Source organism: Panicum virgatum, chromosome 7N, assembly GCF_016808335.1.
Source record: "Panicum virgatum strain AP13 chromosome 7N, P.virgatum_v5, whole genome shotgun sequence".
In the NCBI taxonomy this organism is placed as follows: domain Eukaryota; kingdom Viridiplantae; phylum Streptophyta; class Magnoliopsida; order Poales; family Poaceae; genus Panicum; species Panicum virgatum.
Window position 1 is genome coordinate 4,041,091 of NC_053151.1, and position 20,802 is coordinate 4,061,892.

The 20,802-nt window shown below is 45.3% G+C and overlaps 1 protein-coding gene across 1 annotated transcript; it reads left to right on the forward strand.

Moving 5' to 3' along the window:
* The first annotated feature begins 16,493 nt into the window (after window positions 1-16,493).
* Window positions 16,494-18,058, forward strand: LOC120682980 (uncharacterized protein C594.04c-like). The gene is made up of 3 exons (XM_039964987.1): window positions 16,494-16,833; window positions 16,990-17,253; window positions 17,370-18,058. The coding sequence occupies exons 1-3, from the start codon at window positions 16,609-16,611 to the stop codon at window positions 17,847-17,849; spliced, it is 969 nt and encodes a 322-aa protein (XP_039820921.1). The 5' UTR covers window positions 16,494-16,608; the 3' UTR covers window positions 17,850-18,058.
* Window positions 18,059-20,802: the final 2,744 nt, after the last annotated feature.

Here is a 20,802-nt window from a genome sequence, read left to right on the forward strand (position 1 = left end):
GAGGCACCGAGTTTTGAATGGAAGAGCTTGCATTAAATTGGGGTATACCTTGCCCGTAGCGGAAGTTGGTTGGCGGAATCCATTCTCCCTTCTTCATGTAGTCGAGCATCTTGGCTTCCTCCGGGCAATTCTTTTGGACATGGTCGTACTCTCCACATTCTTCACATGTAGACCTTGCTTCGGCCGCCTTCAAATCGATAGCTTGGGCTTCTCTCTTTTCCACTTCCATCTTCTCCAACCTTCTCATGAGCGAGTCGATCTTCCCTTCTAGCACTTCTTCGCGTTCCACTTGTAATACACTCTTCGCGGTGCCCACGGCTTGGAGTGGTTGTAGGCGCCCCGATGATGCCCATGCGTCATTATCCGCCACCTTCTTGAATAGCTTGAAAACTTGAGTAGGCGTGAGCTCAATGATAGAACCTCCGGCCGATGCGTCAATGATCCCCCTTGATGCAGTAATGAGGCCTTGATAGAACTTCTGGACCACATCCTCCCTTGAAAACTTGTGATGAGGTACGACGCGGATGTAGTCGTTGAAGCGCTCATAGGCTTCCGCAATAGTCTCCGTCGGGGCTTGCGCGATTGTTGCAATCTTTTTGCGCAGAATCTGGGTCTTGCCCGGCGAGTAGAACTCTATCATGAATTCTTTCATCAAGGACTCCTAATTTTGCACCGTGCACGGTGGTAGAGAATGAAACCATTGCAGCGCTCTCCCAAGTAGAGAGAACGGAAAGAGCCTCGCTCTTATTTGATCTTGAGTCATCCCTTGCATGTCGAAGGTGCGGCATAGTTGGAGGAACGCTTGAAGGTGTAGATTAGCGTCTTCTTTTCCAGTGAAGGGCGAGCTTTGCACCATCCTTATGATTGAAGTCTTGATCTCGAACGGAACTCCGATGTTGTCGAGATTTTGGATCGGCAAGTCCCGAATGTCCGGAGTGCATAGCTCTCTAATCGTACGCTCCGGCTCCGGTAGCGCCATCCCTTGGTGAAGTGGTGCCTCCTTTGGACTTGTTGGTGGAGTTGCTTGAGGTGAAGACGATGAATCGTCGGCTTCAACTTTTGGATCTACTAGTTTCGGCTTCCTTGATCGTGCTTCTCGTCTCCTTTGCCTATAAATTTTTTTCTGGATCATCCACAAAATTTTCGGGTTTGTTGGAGAGGCTCCTGTCCATCTCCTGTTAGGGGTTAGTGAAAAAGAAAAATATATACCAGATCTAAAAGATAAATATACAAGATCTAAAACATAAAAGAAAAATAAAGCAAATAAAAGCAAACTCTAGATTAGATTGATTTTCGTGGAATAGATCTGTTTTCTTTTTTTTAGTTTTTTAGTTAGCTCAGAAAAAATAAGAGATCTAAAAAGGTCAAAAAGAAAAATCAAGAAAAAGAAATATTTACGAATGCAAGTAAGATTGGATCTTAAATCGATGGTTCCCCGGCAACGGCGCTAGAAAAGCTTGTTGACGCTCCTTAGCGCCCCCGATTTATATACCGCAAGCGCACGGTTTCGTGTAGCTTTTCCCTTAGAGTATTCCCCCAAGGTTTATCAATCCACGGAACCAAAGAGACAAGAAACAATCTACTAGCATAGAGATTCCTTTGTGTTGAGATGGTGAAAACGAATCTAATCTACTAAAAACGACAAACACCGAAGGTAGCAAGAGAAAGTTAGAGATAACCAATCTAGATCTAGGATCATGCATATGTTGTAATTCCAGCTAGATGAAGTGAAGTAAGGTAGATGTGAATCTCAATGAAAAGCCTCTTTAAACCCAAAATCTCCAATCCGATCCCTCGATACTCCGCCTACTCTGTGGAGACGGCCTGTCACGACGCCCCCCTTTTGAACGAAATACCCTGAAGCAAGTCGAACCCCCTTTTGGTAGTTCCGCCATGAACCTCTAGCCACCATGACTACAAGATCATGCTAAGTGATCTATCTCGATAATAGATCTAGGATGAAGCAAACCCAAAGAAAAGAACGAAATCGAAAGAGAGAACATGGTCGCTAAACATTCGGAATCACAAATAACTTAACCATGAATTCTAGCTCCAGAACTCCGACGTGGTCTTCCTTGCAAGGTTCCCACGTCAGCTAGGGCAAACCCTAGACAGCTAGCAAGACCCTCGGCTCTCCGAGAGGTGTCCCTCTATCTTCTCTGCTCCTTGGCGTCGTCTCCCGAATTGATCTCTGCGTGAACCTTGGGGAGGGGTCTTTAAATAGCCTAAGGAAACCCTAGGTCAAAGGGGAGGTCGAACCGACCTAAAAAAGGGCTGGGACGGCCAGCCCAATGGGCCTAGGCCGGCCGGCCTGGCTCTTTCCTTCGCCGTCTCGTGTTCATCTTTCTCCCCAAGTCTCCTGGAATCTTCTAGAGTTTATGTCTTTCACGATTACGCCCCATTAGACGTCGTTATCTTCGAGATTTCTTCAAGGAAAAGGATAGGATGGAAAATCCTTCCTTAAATATCTCATTGCTTTGCTTAGCCCCGAAGTATCTTGTTCTTATCTTGTGGGCTTTGTCCTTTGGGCTTCATTGGAGGGTGGATATGCATGAACGGGCCTCTAATCATCATGGCCTTCGATCCTTTGTTCGGGCTTTGGCCTTTGTCTTTCTTCATGTCATCGCGTGATCGTGGACCTCACCATTTCATGCTCCATAATTGGTCAAAAACCTGCAAAAACGAAGTACCAACAAAATATATGTGCAAACGCGAAAACGACCAATAATTGGGCCGAGGTTAGGATGGTTAGTGATTCTGATATTAAATTCATGCCATTATCAAAGTTAAACAGGGGATAAAATAGATACTTAAGGAGCGCCAACAATGAGCAATAAAGCATGATGAATCTACTAAAAGCCATGTACGAACATCAAGATAACTAGTATTACTCGCCATCAAAAACGCTTCAGCACGAGAAATACCAAGGTAAAGCAAGAACAACGCTGCCCTGATCGCAAGAAGCGATCAGGGCAGCATGGCGCTTATTTGGATGAAACCCTAGAATTAGGGGTGGCGGTGCGCCGAGAGTTATTGTTTGCAAAACGTGATGACGTTATCTTCTTAAGAATATCATAGGGTACATATTTATAGTCCGGAGACTTGGGAAAAAATCTAAACTAATGTGTCCATATCGGACTCTATCTCTAACTCAATCTGAACTAAACCTAAAGATACATGGCCCACATGGCCCAAATGCTCACGCAGGAGCCGATTCGTAAGCCTTCTTCAATCTCTTCATTAAGCCCAACTCACTCGCGGCCCATTAATTAACCCTGTTAATTTATGGCGATAACACATGCCCCCTGGTTTTGGCAATGATAATTCCAAAACCACTCCGTCGCTTCATTTTCCCGTTAATACTCATTAAAACCGCTGCAACCACCAAGGAAGACGCAATGTCTCTGCAACTGGCTCCTCGTAGAATGTGAAACTGCCGATCCGTCTTCCATCTTTTTACTATTTAATCTCACCCCAAATCGGCTCTCTTCACGACAAACTCATCTTCTTCCAAAGCCAAGTAGCACTGAAAACCCCAACCTTCATCAGCCAGTAGCCATGGCGATTTCCTCCTCCTCCGGCTCCAACTCCATCAGCCACTCTTCTTCTTTCCCTCCTTCTTCCCCTTCTTCTTTAGACCTTTCTGCCTCCTCCCTCGACTCCATTCCAGAGAGTCGGGAGCCGACGCCGGAGCACAACCTAGCGGCGACGTACGAGGCGCTCACTCCTCTGCATTGGGATGCAGAGGAGTTCGACTTTGGGATCGCCTCCGAAGACGACGAGCCGATGGGCGGAAAGCCCTTCCGGTTCCTCGGGTCCTCCGAGGAGGACAGCGAGGAGGAGAGCGACGGTGGTGGCGGCTGGAGCGACGATGTCGAGACCGACGGCGGCAGCAGCGCCTTCGACGGCGCCAGCGATGACGACGACAGCGACGGCGGAGATGCGCCGGCTCGAAGCCCCAAGCGCCGTAGGTACTAGGTACCTACGAGTAGTAGGTGTAGGTAGTAGAGTAGAACTAGGATGTAAAGCCGAAGGAATTATCCTTTGTCAAATCGCCTTCTTGCTTGTAAAAACCTAATCTTTAATGAAGTCCTTTCCTTCATCTTGTTTGTTCGGATTATCCCTAAAAAAGCCGATGGCATCGCATCATGCTTTACTAATGTCCAAGAGCCGACGGAATTCAAAATTGGAAGCAATCCGCATAAAAATAGATCACCACTTCCACTCTGAATCTGACTCGTAATAGACACTTCAAGTCCGAGCATAATTCGAGAACCCCGCTCCATAAATCCGAGCAAAACTTGCAAAATCGTCTAGAATTCGAACCAGAATCCGCAAAACAATCCAAACCCTAAACCAGTAGATCTGAACCATGGAGGATTCTGCAGCTCAGACGACAAATTTTACAACCAATGATGTGGCAATCTGCGGCCTAAAGGTAATATTCAGCCTGCCCTTTTGACTTTCTTCAGCTTGTTGAGCCTCCAATAAATTAAACTCTGAAATATGACATCACATGTAAATTTCTGAATCTCTAAACTTCAGGTGTCAGACATTCTTCTGCCGCATCCTTCCAATTCCAAATCCTTTTGTCTTGGCCCACGAACTTATGAAAATCCCACAGATTTAATCTCTTGTGAAGCAAATAGGATTCCTTTCGTAAGTCAAAACATTGATTTGAACATCTGGGCCGACTGCTTAAGAGCCTGGCCTAACCCCCCTGAGAGCTGGACTACATGGTATAGCAGAGTAGCAAAAACTTATATGCCCTTGTGGCAGGAATTGAACATAGCCGATGCACTTAGCTTATCATTATCACCCCTTGACAAATATGAAAACCTTCTGAAAACCATCGGCTATTCTTGGTCTGATGCTCTGAACTGTTTCCTCTTTGGCCACAGTCCCATGACCCTTACTCTGCTAGATGTCACCATTATTACTGGCCTAGATATCGGATCACCCAATCCTGCTGCCCACAAAATGGCAGAAGTCCCCTTTAAACTTTCATCCAAGGCAAACTGCACAAACTGGGGAACTTACATGAACCAACACATGAAAACAAAAGGTCCAGTAACTGAAAAGGAACACACAGTCTTTTTAAATCTTTGGTTAGAACATTTCTTCTTCTGTGGTCCTTCCTTAGCTCCAACTAAGAATTACCTTCCTTTGGCCTACCACCTGGCCCATGGCAACCGCACCGGCCTAGGCAAACTTTTCCTTGGAGAAACATACAGATGTCTCCACCTGATGACCACCAATTTGCACAACCAAAGGAAACTCAAAACTGGAGGCCCTTGGTGGTTTATTCAGTTATGGGCACAACTTTACTTTCAGCATCAGATCCCAAATTTTCAAAGCCTAACCAAGAATTCCTTTCCCGACAAAAACGGCAAGCTAATTAGATGCACTAGCTATGGCCAAGCCTTATTCAGCCTCCCTGGCAGCAAACTGAATCCAATAGATGCAGCAAACTGATTCAGAGTTTTTTACAAAGGACTAGACAATCCACTCTATTTTCCATTCACTGAATCTGAAGCTTTCGAAAACCCGACTTCCTTTAGACTGGATAGTTTTGCCGATGACGATAGCACTCGGCATTTATATTCCCTGATGATTCGACCTAGCTTTCTCCCTGTCGGCATGAGTACTTCCAATAGAATTATCAAACTAGGCTATGAAACCTATCAACCAGTCATATCAGCTCAGCAATTTGGCTTAGGACAAGTCCCTCCCCACTTCTGTATTCACCACTTGGTGGAGAGTAGAGCCGATCTGCCTGATGGTCTCACCAGTTCAAGATGCTACAGCATGTTTGACAACCTTCACATCCCAATACCAGCCGATCTGTCCTTCACTCCCTCATCAATCGGCTTCTGCACATGATGGGGAATGTAGAAAACTCATTTTTTCAGAAAAGCTTTAGGTCCTCGACTGCAGCAAATTGATCTTGAATATGTAATCCCCGAGGAAGAGGTACTGAATCTGTGCACTTATCCTTTCTGGGTCCTCTATCCCTTTACTTGACTAATCCTGCTCACCCTGCTTATAGCAACAAGATGATCCAGAACCCGTAACTAGTAACGAGGAACCATTCCACTTTCTTCCAACTGCTCCTGATGTCCTCTTTTGCAAGGGATCACCATCAATGAAAAAAGTAATAATGGCTGCTCAGCCAGACTTACTCCAGTCGGCTTCTAAACGAAGACAAACCTCTACAAGTGTTGCCCCCGAGTCCCAACTAAGAAAAGGAAGATGATCACGAGGCGAGTCATCAAGAAATCAGCACAAGCTTCTCCGAGTCCATCAGAGTCTAACACCAACCAGGTAACTCATTTTTCTAAAACCTCTCCTTTATTGTATATATATGTATTCTGGTTGACTGTAATTCTATTTCTAGGACGCAGCTGAGGACATCCCTAATACTAGCAGCTCAGTGCAACACGAAGTCATCGTTCATGAAGCTGACACTGGAGCCACTGAAACTTTCAATGCTCTGATGGATGTGCATGATGATCAGGCTGACATAATCGAAGCCCCTGTTGTCATCTCCAAACCAACTGGATCGACAGCACTTGAACCGATCATCACTTCTCATTCGGAACAGGTAACTTTATGAGCCGATTTAATTCAGCTGATCACTCCATTAATGTACTTCGCACCCATCTAATCTTCATCATATCGGCAGTGCTTCAATATTTCAGACCTGCTCTCCTTTAACCCAGCATCAATGGGTCTAAATGCACCAGATGCAGAAATGCAACCACCACAGTAGCCGATTACAATTACAAATCAGCTTCAGAATATCAAGCGTTTGTTCTCTACTCCAATTACTGCTCTAGTTGGTGATTCCAGTGAAATAAAGAACATCTTCAAGTAAATAGAATCCCAACTCCCGGAGCCGCTGCAAATCAAGCTTTGGCCAGCCAGCAATCTTCCATTCTTCCGGATAGAAGTGAATAGAGCACAACAAAGAATAGAAGCACGTCGTTCTCAAGTCTCTCTGAAAATTGACATTGCTCAAAAGTGCAAGGCCCTCAACCAGAAGAAAGCAAATCTAGATATCAAAGCTAACATATCTACCAACATAAACTGACTCGACCTCCTAAAGAAAGAATTGGCAGAACTCAAAGAAAAGGTCCGCACAACCAAGAAACTCATCCAGGCCGAGGAAGCTTCTATTGCAAACTCTAGGCAAGAAACCCGAGAAATAGCCGAGCAGATACAAGCAGAGTTTGCAGAGATAAGCACCTTGAGTCAGCAGATAGTAACAGGCAATGACAAGGATGACGAAGCAATCATAGCACGAGCAGACGCCGTCCGCACAGAAGCCATCCATGCCATAGAAGAATTCCTGAACTAATAGATAGGCTCAAGAAACATTTAGTATTGCCTGTTGACCTGAAACTTGTAACTGTTTAAAACATCTTAAGTCGATGGTCACACATCGGCTGTCTCGCTTCTCATATATTATCTCTTTTTTTTACTGGCCAACTCAACGTGTTGGCCTCTCATGATTTTTTTTTACTGGCCAACTCAACGTGTTGGCCTCTCATGATTTTTTTTACTGGCCAACTCAACGTGTTGGCCTCTCATGATTTTTTTACTGGCCAACTCAACGTGTTGGCCTCTCATGATTTTTTTTACTGGCCAACTCAACGTGTTGGCCTCTCATGATTCAGCCAGATAGATTTCATCGGCTTTTGTCACTCGCCCTCCAACATGCTCGGGAAATATTTCTTGAGGTGTTGGCCATTGACAGCCACAGGAAACTTGACACCATCCAACTCCTCAAGCATGTATGCATTTCCAGGCAAAACCTGATCAACCTTGTACGGCCCGTTCCAAGTTGGAGACCACTTGCCATATTTTCTATCTTTGGTTCCCAATGGTAACACTGCCTCCCAAACTAGGTCTCCAACTTGGAATTCTTTTGGCCTGACCTTTTTGTTGTATGCACGAGCAACTTTAGCCTTGTTTTCCTTAATTTTCTCAAGTGACCAAAGTCTTAGCTCTGTAAGATCCTCCACATTATCGTTCATCAAGGCTGCATACTCTTCAGCCGATAGATTATTCTGAAACTGAACACGCCTTGATCCGGCCGTGATCTCCCATGGTAACACAGCGTCTTGACCGTAGATCAGATGATATGGTGATGTCTTGATGGATCCGTGACACGAAATTCGATATGCCCACAAAGCCTCTGACAACATGTCATGCCAACGCCTAGGATATTCATCGATCTTCCTCTTGATCAGCTTGATAAGGCTCTGGTTGGACGCTTCAGCCTGTCCATTAGCCTGGGCATAATATGGAGATGATCTGATCAGTTTGAACCCCGTGTCATCGGCAAACTTTCTAAATTCCTCCGAAATAAAGACCGACCCTCCATCGGTCGTGATGGTCTGAGGGATCCCAAACCTATGAATGATGAGCTCTTTGACGAAATTGATCACATCTTTTGATGCCACCGACCCCATGGGCACCGCCTCTACCCATTTTGTGAAATAATCTGTAACAGTTAACACCCATTGGTGACCTTTACTAGATGTCGGATTAATCTGGCCAATCATGTCCATGGCCCAACCCCTGAACGGCCACGGCTTAATAATAGGATTCATTACTGATGCTGGCACTATCTGAATCTTGCCGAATCTCTGACATGCCTGACATCCCTTGTAATATTTGAAGCAATCTTCAAGCATGGTAGGCCAGTAATATCCCGATCGCCTAATCCGCCATTTCATCTTATGAGCCGATTGATGAGTGCCACAGGCTCCTTCATGAATCTCATGCAAAAGCCGATTCGACTCTGCAGGTCCCAGACATTTAAGCAGCAGCCCTTCCAAAGCCTTGTAGAACATGTCGTCCCCAATCAGAACATACTTCATGGTTGAGTCTAATCCTTCTGGGTGCCCCCCGAGTCGAATCCTTCAAATAATTGAAGATATCGGCTCTCCAGTCTCCAGGTTCTAGAAACTGAACCTCCACATCGACTCCATCGGCTGTTTCCTTGTAACCGGAAGCCATCTGTGCCAAATCATTGGCTTCATTGTTCAGAGTTCTGCGTATCCAGTGGAAATTAATGTACCTGAATCGTGACATCAACTCACGGCATTGCATCCATATTGGGAAAAGAGCCTCGCTCTCACATTTGTATTCTTCCGTGAGCTGAGAAATCACCAACTTCGAATCCCCAAATATTTCCACTGCCTCTGCACCAGCTTCCAGGAGTAATTCCATCCCTCTGCGCATGACTTCATATTCTACTAAATTATTGGTGCATGGAGCAGTCATTCTGATGGAAAAAGAATAAGTCACCCATTGCGGTGACACCAACAGAATTCCCACGCCGCACCCATCATCACAAGCCGATCCGTCAAAAAACATGGCCCAGGCACGAATAAACAGTGCAGCTATATCGGTGTTGACCCTGTCCGCCACAAGATCTGCTAGTGCCTGTCCTTTGACTGCCTTCGCAGGCTGATATCGGATATCGAACTCCGATAATGCAAACATCCACTTTCCAAGCCGGCCTTTCATAACTGGAGCCGACAGCATATATTTTATGACATCCGATTTGCAGATGACAATCGTTTCCACCGAGAGCAAAATATGACGAAGCTTTGTGCATGTAAAGAACAAACAGAGGCAAAGCTTCTTGATCTCAAGGTACTTGGTCTCGGCATCTAACATGCGCCTACTGAGGTAGAAAACCACCCTCTCCTGGCCGTCATGCTTCTGAACCAATACCGAAGCAATGGAAGTGTCACCCACGGACAGGTACACGTAGAAAGGCCTATCTTGCTGGGGTGGAACTAACACTGGAGGCTTTGATAGATATTCCTTGATTTCATCGAAAGCCTTCTGTTGCTCTGCCCCCAGCGAAACTCAGCATCAGACTTGATGTTCACCAAACCCATGAACGGCTCGATGCGCCCAGACAAATTGGAGATAAATCGTTTGACAAAGTTGATCTTGCCGATGAGCTTTTGTAACTCCTTCTTCGTAGTAGGCGGTCTCATTGTCCTTACAACTTCTTGACTTTTCAAGCCGATCTCGATTCCCCGCTCATGCACCAGGAATCCTAAGAACTGACCGGCCGATACACCAAAGGCGCACTTCTTTGGGTTCATTCTGAGTCCAAATCTTCGAGTCCGCTCCAAGACCTGACGCAAATCTTCCAGATGTCCCCCAGCCGATGTGGATTTGACCACGACATCATCAATGTAGATCTCTACCAATTTACCGATGAGATCATGAAAAATGTAATTCATGGAATCTTCTAGAGTTTATGTCTTTCACGATTGCACCCCATTAGACGTCGTTATCTTCGAGATTTCTTCAAGGAAAAGGATAGGATGGAAAATCCTTCCTTAAATATCTCGTTGCTTTGCTTAGCCCCGAAGTATCTTGATCTTATCTTGTGGGCTTTGTCCTTTGGGCTTCATTGGAGGGTAGATGTGCATGAACGGGCCTCTAATCATCATGGCCTTCGATCCTTTGTTCGGGCTTTGGCCTTTGTCTTTCTTCATGTCATCGCGTGATCGTGGGCCTCACCATTTCATGCTCCATAATTGGTCAAAAACCTGCAAAAATGAAGTACCTTCAAAATATATGTGCAAACGCGAAAACGACCAATAATTGGGCCGAGGTTAGGATGGTTAGTGATTCTGATATTAAATTCATGCCATCATCAAAGTTAAACAGGGGATAAAATGGATACTTAAGGAGCGCCAACAATGAGCAATAAAGCATGATGAATCTACTAAAAGCCATGTACGAACATCAAGATAACTAGTATTACTCGCCATCAAAAACGCTTCAGCACGAGAAATACCAAGGTAAAGCAAGAACAACGCTGCCCTGATCGCAAGAAGCGATCAGGGCAGCATGGCGCTTATTTGGATGAAACCCTAGAATTAGGGGTGGCGGTGCGCCGAGAGTTATTGTTTGCAAAACGTGATGACGTTCTCTTCTTAAGAATATCATAGGGTACATATTTATAGTCCGGAGACTTGGGAAACAATCTAAACTAATGTGTCCATATCGGACTCTATCTCTAACTCAATCTGAACTAAACCTAAAGATACATGGCCCACATGGCCCAAATGCTCACGCAGGAGCCGATTCGTAAGCCTTCTTCAATCTCTTCATTAAGCCCAACTCACTCGCGGCCCATTAATTAACCCTGTTAATTTATGACGATAACAGTAGGGCTCCTGCTGAAGCCGCGTTTGGAGCCACGTTTGGAGCCCTGCCAAACAGGGCCTTAGGCCCTATTTGGCAGGTGTAACACCCCGGGTGTTTACACAGTATTTTAATTAGGTGCATGCACAGTAATTGTGTAGGTTTGCTATACTTTGTGTGCTCGATTTAAGTGAAAAGGGTCTTTTTGTAATTATGAAAGGTTATAAGTGTAATTATGATTTTATGTAAGGTCCTTTATAAAGTTATTTGTGTTTATAGCTTTTATGGAGGGTGTTTGTGCAAAATTTCAGTGCATTTATTGCATGGCATCAAATTTTGCTTGAAGGTCTACATTTGAAGTGAAATTGCTTTGAAAAAGACAAAATTCCTAGAATTTAAAATCCCTCTTGTGTTTTCAAATTTAGCTCTCTATCCTTTGGTCAAATAAATTTTTGCACAACATCAAAGTTGTAGCTCTTGAAAAATTGAACAACTTTCATGTTGGGCACTTTTTCATTTGAGTTTTAGTTTAAAAGTTATTGCTTGTTTACAGAAAGGTCCCTGGAACTTTTGGAAATTGCAAAATCGCCCTTATGACCATCTCCCCCTCCCTGCTCTGCTTCTCGCCGCCGGCCACCGACAGCGCCGCCGTGGAGCGCCTTCCCGGCTTTCCCGGCCATTACTTCGCCGTGCGCTGGCTTCCACGCGTCGCCGGCGAGCTCCTCCCCCTCCTGTTGCCTCGCGCTGGAGCCCCCACCCCTCGCCACGCACCCCCGCCGCGCCCAGAACCTCCCCGGCGGCCGCCACCGCGACGCCGCCGTGGAGAGCCCAAACCAGAGGCCCAGCTCTCGATCTTTCGCGCGCCTGAGCACTACAAGAATCCCAGGATTCGATTCATCTCCTTCTTTTGCTCTCTCCTCGCTCCCACGCTGCAGAACACAACCGCCGCCCCGCTTGAACCCCGGCGAGCTCCACCCCATCGCGGAGCCGCCAACCCAGACCCGCTCCACCCCTACTTCCCCCACCATTAGCACCGCCTCGACCTCGCGCAGCTCCTAGACCTTTTCCTCTCGCCCGAACCCCACCGGAGCCACCTCGCCGCCGTGCTCCGAGCCCGCAAGCCGCCGCTCGCCGTCGACACCCCACCTCCGACCGCCCTAGCCTCGATTCCAAGCACCCAGAGGTGCGCCTTGCACCAGTGAGGCTCACGCACCCCTCCACCCTCGCCGCCGGTGAGCCCCTCGCCGGGAAACCGCCGGTCAAACCTCACCTCCCCTCTCTGACCCGACCCAAGGACCGCGTGCTTGAATTAGAGAAAGGCCAGGGGGTTATGTGAATAGACTATGACTCATTTGAATAGTGCCACTAAGGACTGCTTTGTAATGTTTTTCAGTGAACTTTGAAATTCAATATCAATTCGTGCAAAATTCGTAAAATAGCAAATCCTAATGTTTTGGAATCCTCTTGAAGAGCTCTATGCAGTAGAACCATAATATGTTAGGCTTTAGTTGCAAGTTTTTGCTGTAGATTTTGTTTTGTGTTACTAGGTGTATAAATACTAGTTATTTAATCTTTTTCTTATCTGATGCTTGAAAGCTGTTTTTGCTCTGAAATTTTGGTGGTAGTTTACTCTTGTTACACTAGCTTTGCTATAAAAATTTCATGATCAGTTCTTTGTTGTAGCTATTTATTTTATTTAATCTTTGTTTAATAGACTTTAATCATGGTAAATAGTTTCTGTTCTTAATAAATCATGAAAATATTCCTGAGTGTTATTCTGGAGTATGTTAGCTTATCCAGGAAGTTTGAGCCTTAGTTCATGGCTAGATCAGGGGCTAAATTATAAATCTTGCTAATCTGTTGTCTGTTTTATTTATTTTCTCAGAATTATTTCGGTGTAGATAAAATCATGAAAAATTCACAGTGGATAGATCTTACCTGTGTAAATCTCCTGTTAATTTTTGAGCTTCTACTTTGCTATATTTTAGTCTGTATAATTCAAGCTTGTACTAGGTGTTGCCTGCATAAATGATTTATTGTGATTAAATGATTACATGTCTTGATATGATTTTTGTAGGGTAGATTACTTTGTTCATGTTCTGTTTAGTGTAATTTTGGTAGAATTTATTACTATTTGTACTCTGATTTGTTGTTTTATTTACAAACCATGACTTAGTGGTATAATAAATCACCACCACTCATTTTATGAAGTTAGTTAACTTCTTTTGTGCTGTTAATCATGATGCCTTGTGTAGTTAAATTTGTCATTTAACTACTCTATAAACGATTGCCCATGTTTGTTTTTAATGTTGTTCTTGCATTACATATAGATACGACTACTTTGTCAGACGGGACGTACGAGTTGATTCCGGAGTCTGACGGAGGTGATCTCGAAGCTCAAGTAAACACTGCGGAACTAACTGAAGTCCCGAACCAAAGTTCAGAAGAGCCTAGCGCTGAAATAGTTAGCAGCTACCGAGAAGGCAAGCCCCGGACATAACCTATACTTCGAATTAATTTCATTTACTGTATTATTTTACTTGTGCATTTACAGTTCATAGGAGTTGAATTGAAACTCTAGATGCATGATCCTAGGAACCTATGTACTGAACACTAGACCTGAGTTCGACTATCTGCTAAGCTTATAGGAACGGTAAAAGTCGAGTGATTGCCTGTCACTCGCGAGCTTTATAGGGATTGCTTGTTTACTTTCTGTTATCAATATAAGGACGACGGACGGGGTTGTGTTCGATATCATGTCCTATGTGAGACCCCGTCTGTGTTGATGAACTTGCTAAGGTCGCAGTGTGTGGTAGTGCTGGTTAAGTTTTTGAAAGTACTAGTCACATGCCGTAAATATGGTACGCGGCAAGCCTAGTAGCCGATTGGACCGGGGAGTGGATATACCTCCCACTCTCTCAGTAGGGATAGGTTTTATTTTATGTTGCGCAACACTACGACTTCTAGGGACAAGGTTCGGCCTTGGAGCCCTGTAGTCGGGGAGAGTGGCACTATCCACAAGCCGGAAAGAAAGGTTAACGGTTGTTTGGGAATGACCCGACGGTATTCCAGACGTGTGTGCTAGGTTACCCTTGCAAGGTTGAATTTCGATTCAGAATCGTCCGCCTCTCACGATGAAATGAGACTGCTTGATCTCTTTGCCACACAGAGTAATAAGAGCAACAATATTCTTATTAATCTTGATGTTTGCTTAGAAGTTCCACTATGAATGGTTAGTAGATGCTTACATAGATTGGTTAATCAACTAGAATCTTGCAGCTAAAACTTGAAAGTAAGGACCTACTCTTTATTGCTTTTCAGCAAAGGAAAACCAGAGCCTTACAAAGCCTTGCATAGTCTAGCTAAGGTGGGCTACTTATACCCGTTGTCGGTTAAGTCTTGCTGAGTATTAGAATACTCAGCCTTGCTGTTGAAACCCTTTTTCAGGTATGACTTTTGAGGATCAGGTCGCTAGCTTGACCTATCCTTGCTCGTTGCCTCCTGGCTGGTCCGTAGAATGGGATACGTCTTCGGCCGGCAATGACTATGACGAGTGATATCAGGCTTGGGCTAGCTTGGTATACTTTTGGCGACGTGTTGTAGAGATCGTGTTTCATCTTCCGCTGTTTAGACTCTGAACTTATAATCATGACTTGTATAACTGCTTTACTTAAGTTGGCTTTGTAATAAGGTTTTCAACTGGTTTGTAATCATTACTATGCCTGGGTTGTAAAAATTTTGGTTGTAATACCTCTGGACTCGCCTTTGTGCGGGGTATGCTTGTTCGATCCAAGAATCGGTGGTTGTATCGGGACGTTACCCGACAGACCAAAAATTGTTCCGTTTGAAGTGCGTTTAAGCTAATGTTGCCTTTATGGTGATGATTTACGCACTTGAGCCGGGATAATTTAGGCGGTTCTGCCACAGCAGGGCTCAGGCTCTAGCTCCAAAACCGGCTCTAGCTGGAGCCCTGCTAAATGGTCCAAAATCCAGTGGCTCCAGGAAGCCGCACCTGGAGCGCCTTCTGGCTTCCACTGGGGATGTGGAGCTAGAAAACATGGCTCCACGCGGCTTCTTCCGTCCGCAGACACCCTTGTCCCCGCGAGGGAAGCAGATGGAGGTATCGAGGCACAGCCAGCGCAGGCGATCACAGCGTCGCCCCGCACCACTGCGTGGCGAACCGCGGCGAAGGGAGCTTGCGGCGGAAGGACCTCACTGCAGTAGGGGTCCCCAAGGCGACCGGTGGTGGTGGGGGGCCTCGAGGCGGCCGACGGTGTGGAGAAGGGCGGCGGCGAAGGGAGCTTGCGGCCGAGGCGGGGCCCGAGGTGGCTGGCGGCGTGGAGAAGGGTGCCGCGGTTGAGAGGGCTAGCAGAGGGAGCTCGCGGTGGAGAGGGCCGAATGGATAAGGAGGGGAGGAGGAAAAAAAGAAAATAGGAGAGAAAAAGAAAAAGAGAGGAAAAAATAAGAAGGGAAAAAGAAGAAAAAAGAAAAATACAAGGAATGATAATTTAGATATTTTACTACCTTAATCTAATAGGTGAAATCGTTTTGCCTAACTTTTTTAAAATAGTTCCAGTTCCACCAAAGAAACCATTCCACCAGAAAAATTAGAGCGGAGCCGTTTTTGTATTTGATGCAGTGGGAGCTGGTGGAGCTGCAAAACGGAGATCCTCCGACTCCTCTTGCTACAGTGCAAAGCCGGAAGGAGCTGCGCCAAACTGGGCCGAAAAATGTGTGGCTAGCTCTGTTCAAAATACAAGCCGCATTTATCTGGATAAGTCAAATTTTATATACTCTAACCAAGATTTAGTTAAACTACAGCTATATTTAGTGCATAAAGTTTGTACCATTACACTTACAGTTCATTTTTTTTTTGCGATAACATTACATCTGTGATTCAAAACACTTTTCAAAGTATATCAGTCTTTTAAACTGTAAGTAACACACTAGATATTGTGTGGAAACAATGATCAAATTCTAAGTTTAGAGCCGGGTTAAAATAAAATACGTCGTGTATTCTTAAACAAAGTGCACTTACTAGACAACAAGTAGTATTCTAGTACTAACACGATTAATAAACACAATACGCATGAGCATAGTTTTTGTTTTCGAAAAAAAAAATCAACACTGAGATTTATTGAATTGTCTAAACATGTTCCCATCACATAATTGGTTCATTAGTTATTTGTAGACATAGGGTGGGGGATCATAACTCAATGCGATACTAGTTGCAAGTTACAAAGACAGATGAGGTAGGTAGCAAGATAGAAGATACTATCAAACATAAATATTTCGCAACCAATCATTTACTTGACAACAGTGAGCTGCTATAAATTCCATCGCACCCCCTGTGTTCCAGCGGCAGAGGCAGAGCACCTCCATCCATCCATTGCCGCTCGCCACGCACGAGTACCAATCGCCATGGCCGGCGGCAACCTCAAGAACTTGGTCGTCGCCCTCCTCGTCCCGCTCCCGTCCATCTTCTTCTACCTCTCCTTCGTCCGCCCCGGGGGCGATGCCGATGCCGATGCCGGCCCGCTCACCTCGTGGTGCGCCGAGCACCCGCTCCTCCTGGCGAACATCCTCTTCTTCCTCAACGTCAACGTGCTCTTCTGGCTCGTCGGACTCCTACTCTCCAACCACTGGGTAAGACCTAATCATTCCCTTCAGCCCGGCCGCTTTCTTGACTTAATGTCCCCTCTGTATTTTGTTTCGTTTCCCTGCAAAGCACTTATGCCTGCGTTATGTTCGACGAAATGCCCACTGAGTTCTTGTTGTGTGTCCACTCCATTTGCATTGCAGCTCATCGACCTGTACTGGACCGTCATCCCGGTGATGCAGCTGCACTACTACCGGGGCCACCCGGCGTCCGTGGCGGACGCGGCGAGGTCCGCGGTGGCCCTGGCGCTCACCTGGGTGTGGAGCGCCAGGCTCACGCACAACTACCTGCGCCGCGAGGGCTGGGAGTTTGGCAAGAGGGAGGACTGGAGGTTCAACGAGATGCGGGGGCAGTATGGCAAGACCTGGTGGTGGATGTCATTCTTCACCGTCTACCTCTCCCAGCAGGTAGTGATTCCATTTCACACAATTGCTCAATGTAGAAAATGGCAACCTGGTTATGAGCATTCTAGGTGGACAGTATCTTGCTCTGAATTCCGATTCACACGCTTGTTTGCTGGCAGGTGTTCCTGATCGGCATCTGCCTGCCGATGTACGCCATCTACTCAAGCAACCAGCCGTGGGGTATCTGGGATGTCATGGCGACCGCCACCTGCATTGCTGGAATTGTTATCGCTCACTTCGCCGACACCCAGCTGCACAAGTTCGTGACCATGAATGACAAACTGAAGCAGCTGGGCGAGCCAACTGTACCAACCCTTGAGGACGGCCTGTGGCGGTACTCGCGCCACCCTAACTACTTCGGCGAGCAGCTCTGGTGGTGGGGGTTGTATCTCTTCGCCTGGAACCTGGGCCAGCAATGGATGTTCGTGGGGCCCCTTGTCAACAGCATGTGCCTTGGCTATGTCACGGTGCTTGTGGAGCGGCGCATGCTGAAGCAGGAGCACCGAGCTGAGGCCTACAAGCTGTACCAGAGGAGGACCTCTGTGTGGATCCCCTGGTTCAGGAAGTCTGTCCCAGAACTGAAGCAGAAGGAGACCTAATCTCATGGTATAGCTTGCTATTTGGGCATTGCCCCTTTGTCGTCCAGGTTGTTCACCATGTTGTTGTTGTTCCATCCTGTCATGTCGAGAACTTGTCATTTCGTCCGCTCTGTACAATTAACTGTCGATAAATTGTACTACTAGATTGTATCGTGATCACCTGTTTAAGGTGTTAATTAATAATAATGTATCTAAATTGATCTCCTCAAGTTGCTTTCTGTTCATCTCATTCATCAGAAGGAACAGATATGATGATTCAAACTGAGATCAGACTATTCATGGCAACTGAAATTTTATCTAGATCACGCATACTGGTTGGCACTGCAATTTGTGTTATGGATCAAGTTAGTTGTTACATTCTGGTCACATCCTCCATTTTCCCCAATTTTGACAGGACGACAAATGTTCATATAAAAAATAGCTAAAAATGCAGTCAATTCTGTTTTCCTGCTGCTATCATCTAAGATGTTGGTTGATTGTATACTTCACACTCTCAGTCCTCGACAGTCAGAATGCTGCAGCTCACTAATACCATGATCAAGATCTTCCACCACCTTCTGAATGCCAGTGCTGCCTAGTGTGCCTTCCCACCTTCTGAACATTTGAAATGCAGTTATTGATCTACCGGCACCGACTGTTACTTGCCTCCGTTTGTTCTGATTCCCACCTTGTGTTACAATTGAGGCCATGACAGCAGCGGAGGCATGAAAGATATGATACAATTTGTTGGCACAATTAATTTGTAGCTAAAATGTAATCACGGTCACCGGTCAGTATCTAGTAGAAGGATTATGTTCTTTTGGTTAGGATAAAGTAATAAAGTTTTAGTTCAGATATTTCACTATATTACCCCTGTCTAGACAGAGCATTAAATGAGTACTCTCACTTCATAGTAGATTAAATTTAGCTGATGGGTACTAATACAAGAAGTCGGCAGATGAATATGATGATGCTACCCACCCATAAAAAGTTAGGAACATTCGATTCCTCTCTTATGAACACCAACTTTTGAAGACTATAATAAAAAATATTCACTTTTGCAGTTACTTTCAAGCAGGAGCAGCGCCTTTGAACTTGTGTTATAGTAGAATGATTACACGGTTACTTTGCAGTGTTGTTTATCCCCAGCCAGCTGCTGCATATTCTAGCATGGCCCAAAAGAAGAGCAGCGTGCAGCACAGCGCAGCGCGGCCTGAATATACAAGTTGGTGAAAGAGGCCGGCCGCATGAGGCACTTTTAGTTGGGTTCATGATCTCTGCATCATCATCCGAGCTGTTTCTTCATCCATGGGCCCCCAGCTCTCACCAAGCTATTACATCTAATCTCTCCCGTTATCTATTCAACACACAGTTGTTAAACAGCTGAGCTGGGTAAACTTTTGTATGCTGCTCAATCCAACTTGATCTGCTTTTGGCGCGCAATGATGTTTTATCAACTTTTGGCCAAAGAGAAAGCGGCCGCCGTTCGGCATTCTGAAACTCTTGTCGATGTTGATGCTTCTGTTCCTGGTCCGGTAATAGACTGATGATACTAACCATAAAAAGCTTCCTTTTGTTCCTGGGTACCAACTTAATTGTTTTCACCTCTGAGTTATCTTATATGAAAACTACTGTATGCACTAATGCAATGATTTCAGTTTTGCCCTGGCCGTTCTGTATCTCTGTCTGCCGGTTTCTGCATTTTGCTGCTTTAGCAGTATAGCACGTCCCCTTTTTTTTTTACAATAACAAAAAATAATGCATGGTCCTTTGGAAGGAGATGTACGCAGTTAAGCATCGACCTCAAACACATGAGTGCGTGCAGCCAGCACGAAGGTGATGCCTGAATTTGGACCACATGTTGCAGAAGCTTCCATCCATTGGTCATCTCTGTTTCCAGTTGAGCAATTGCTTCAACTGCAAGGTTTCAGTTCGTATTTGATAGATATATATCCAGATCCAAATGAGATCAAATCTTGGGCTCATACATCTAGGTCCATTACAGCGACAATGTAAAGTTGTTGACAGCGAGATCAGGAGCTATATAGTTTGAACGCATTTACCATTCTGATTTCTAAATTTCATATTTTCAGCCAGATTTTTCATAAACAGCCAGTGCATTGTTAACTGGGGTGCAAGTGGGAAGACCCCGAATTCCAAATTAAGAGTTCGGCTCGGTACTAGTAAAGACCTTGGAATATTGACAGCCAAGAAGGTCAACTGACAAGTCTATGTCTATCTGAATTTGTGCAAGCACCTGACAGAGTCAAAGTTTTCCCAAATTATAGTAAAAACATCAAGTGAATATTTCTTCTTGACAAGGAGAGTTTGTAAGTAGTGCAAGCCATAAACATTAATATTTCAACAAACAAAACAAGACACACTGTCACTGATTTCTTTCTGAGAAACCCGCCCCTAATTTCATTGCACATTAACATGGATTTTGAACCATGCCACCGCCGCATTGGCTGTTAGAGCAATATTAGCAAGTTGGTACGTATGCAAATGAACATCTTGACGCCAGGAGCATGCTGGGCTAATGTTGGCTTTCTGGGCCTTTTTTCCCTTTAGCTGAGCCTGAGATAATCTCTCCTGGTTGACACGGAATAAACAGTCTGGCATTGGTGGGTTAGTTACCTTTACCAGTAGGGTATGTTCCCAAATGAACACTCGCAGTGAAACATCGTTTGTTTGACCAATCACTCGTATACAAGAACAAAAAAGAATGCCTGGTCCTTGGGAAGTGAAGGTGAGCATCGATCTCAAAACTTTGGAGAAGGCAGAGTGCATGAAGGAGATGCTTGAATTTTTCCCACATGTGTAGTATGTATGTACTTGCTACCTGCTACCGACTTGCTAAGTCCAATATATAGTACGTGTCAGTCATCCTTGTTTTCCCCATTCAGCAGAACCATTGCTTGAATACAGATCGATATGTCATATGAGCTAGCTAGTAATAAAAAATATACTACTA

Coding starts and splice junctions, on each gene's coding strand:
- LOC120682980 (XM_039964987.1), top strand. CDS start 16,609: ATGGCCGGCGGCAACCTCAAGAACTTGGTCGTCGCCCTCCTCGTCCCG. Junction 16,834..16,989: donor TCCTACTCTCCAACCACTGG/GTAAGACCTAAT, acceptor TTTGCATTGCAG/CTCATCGACCTGTACTGGAC. Junction 17,254..17,369: donor CCGTCTACCTCTCCCAGCAG/GTAGTGATTCCA, acceptor GTTTGCTGGCAG/GTGTTCCTGATCGGCATCTG.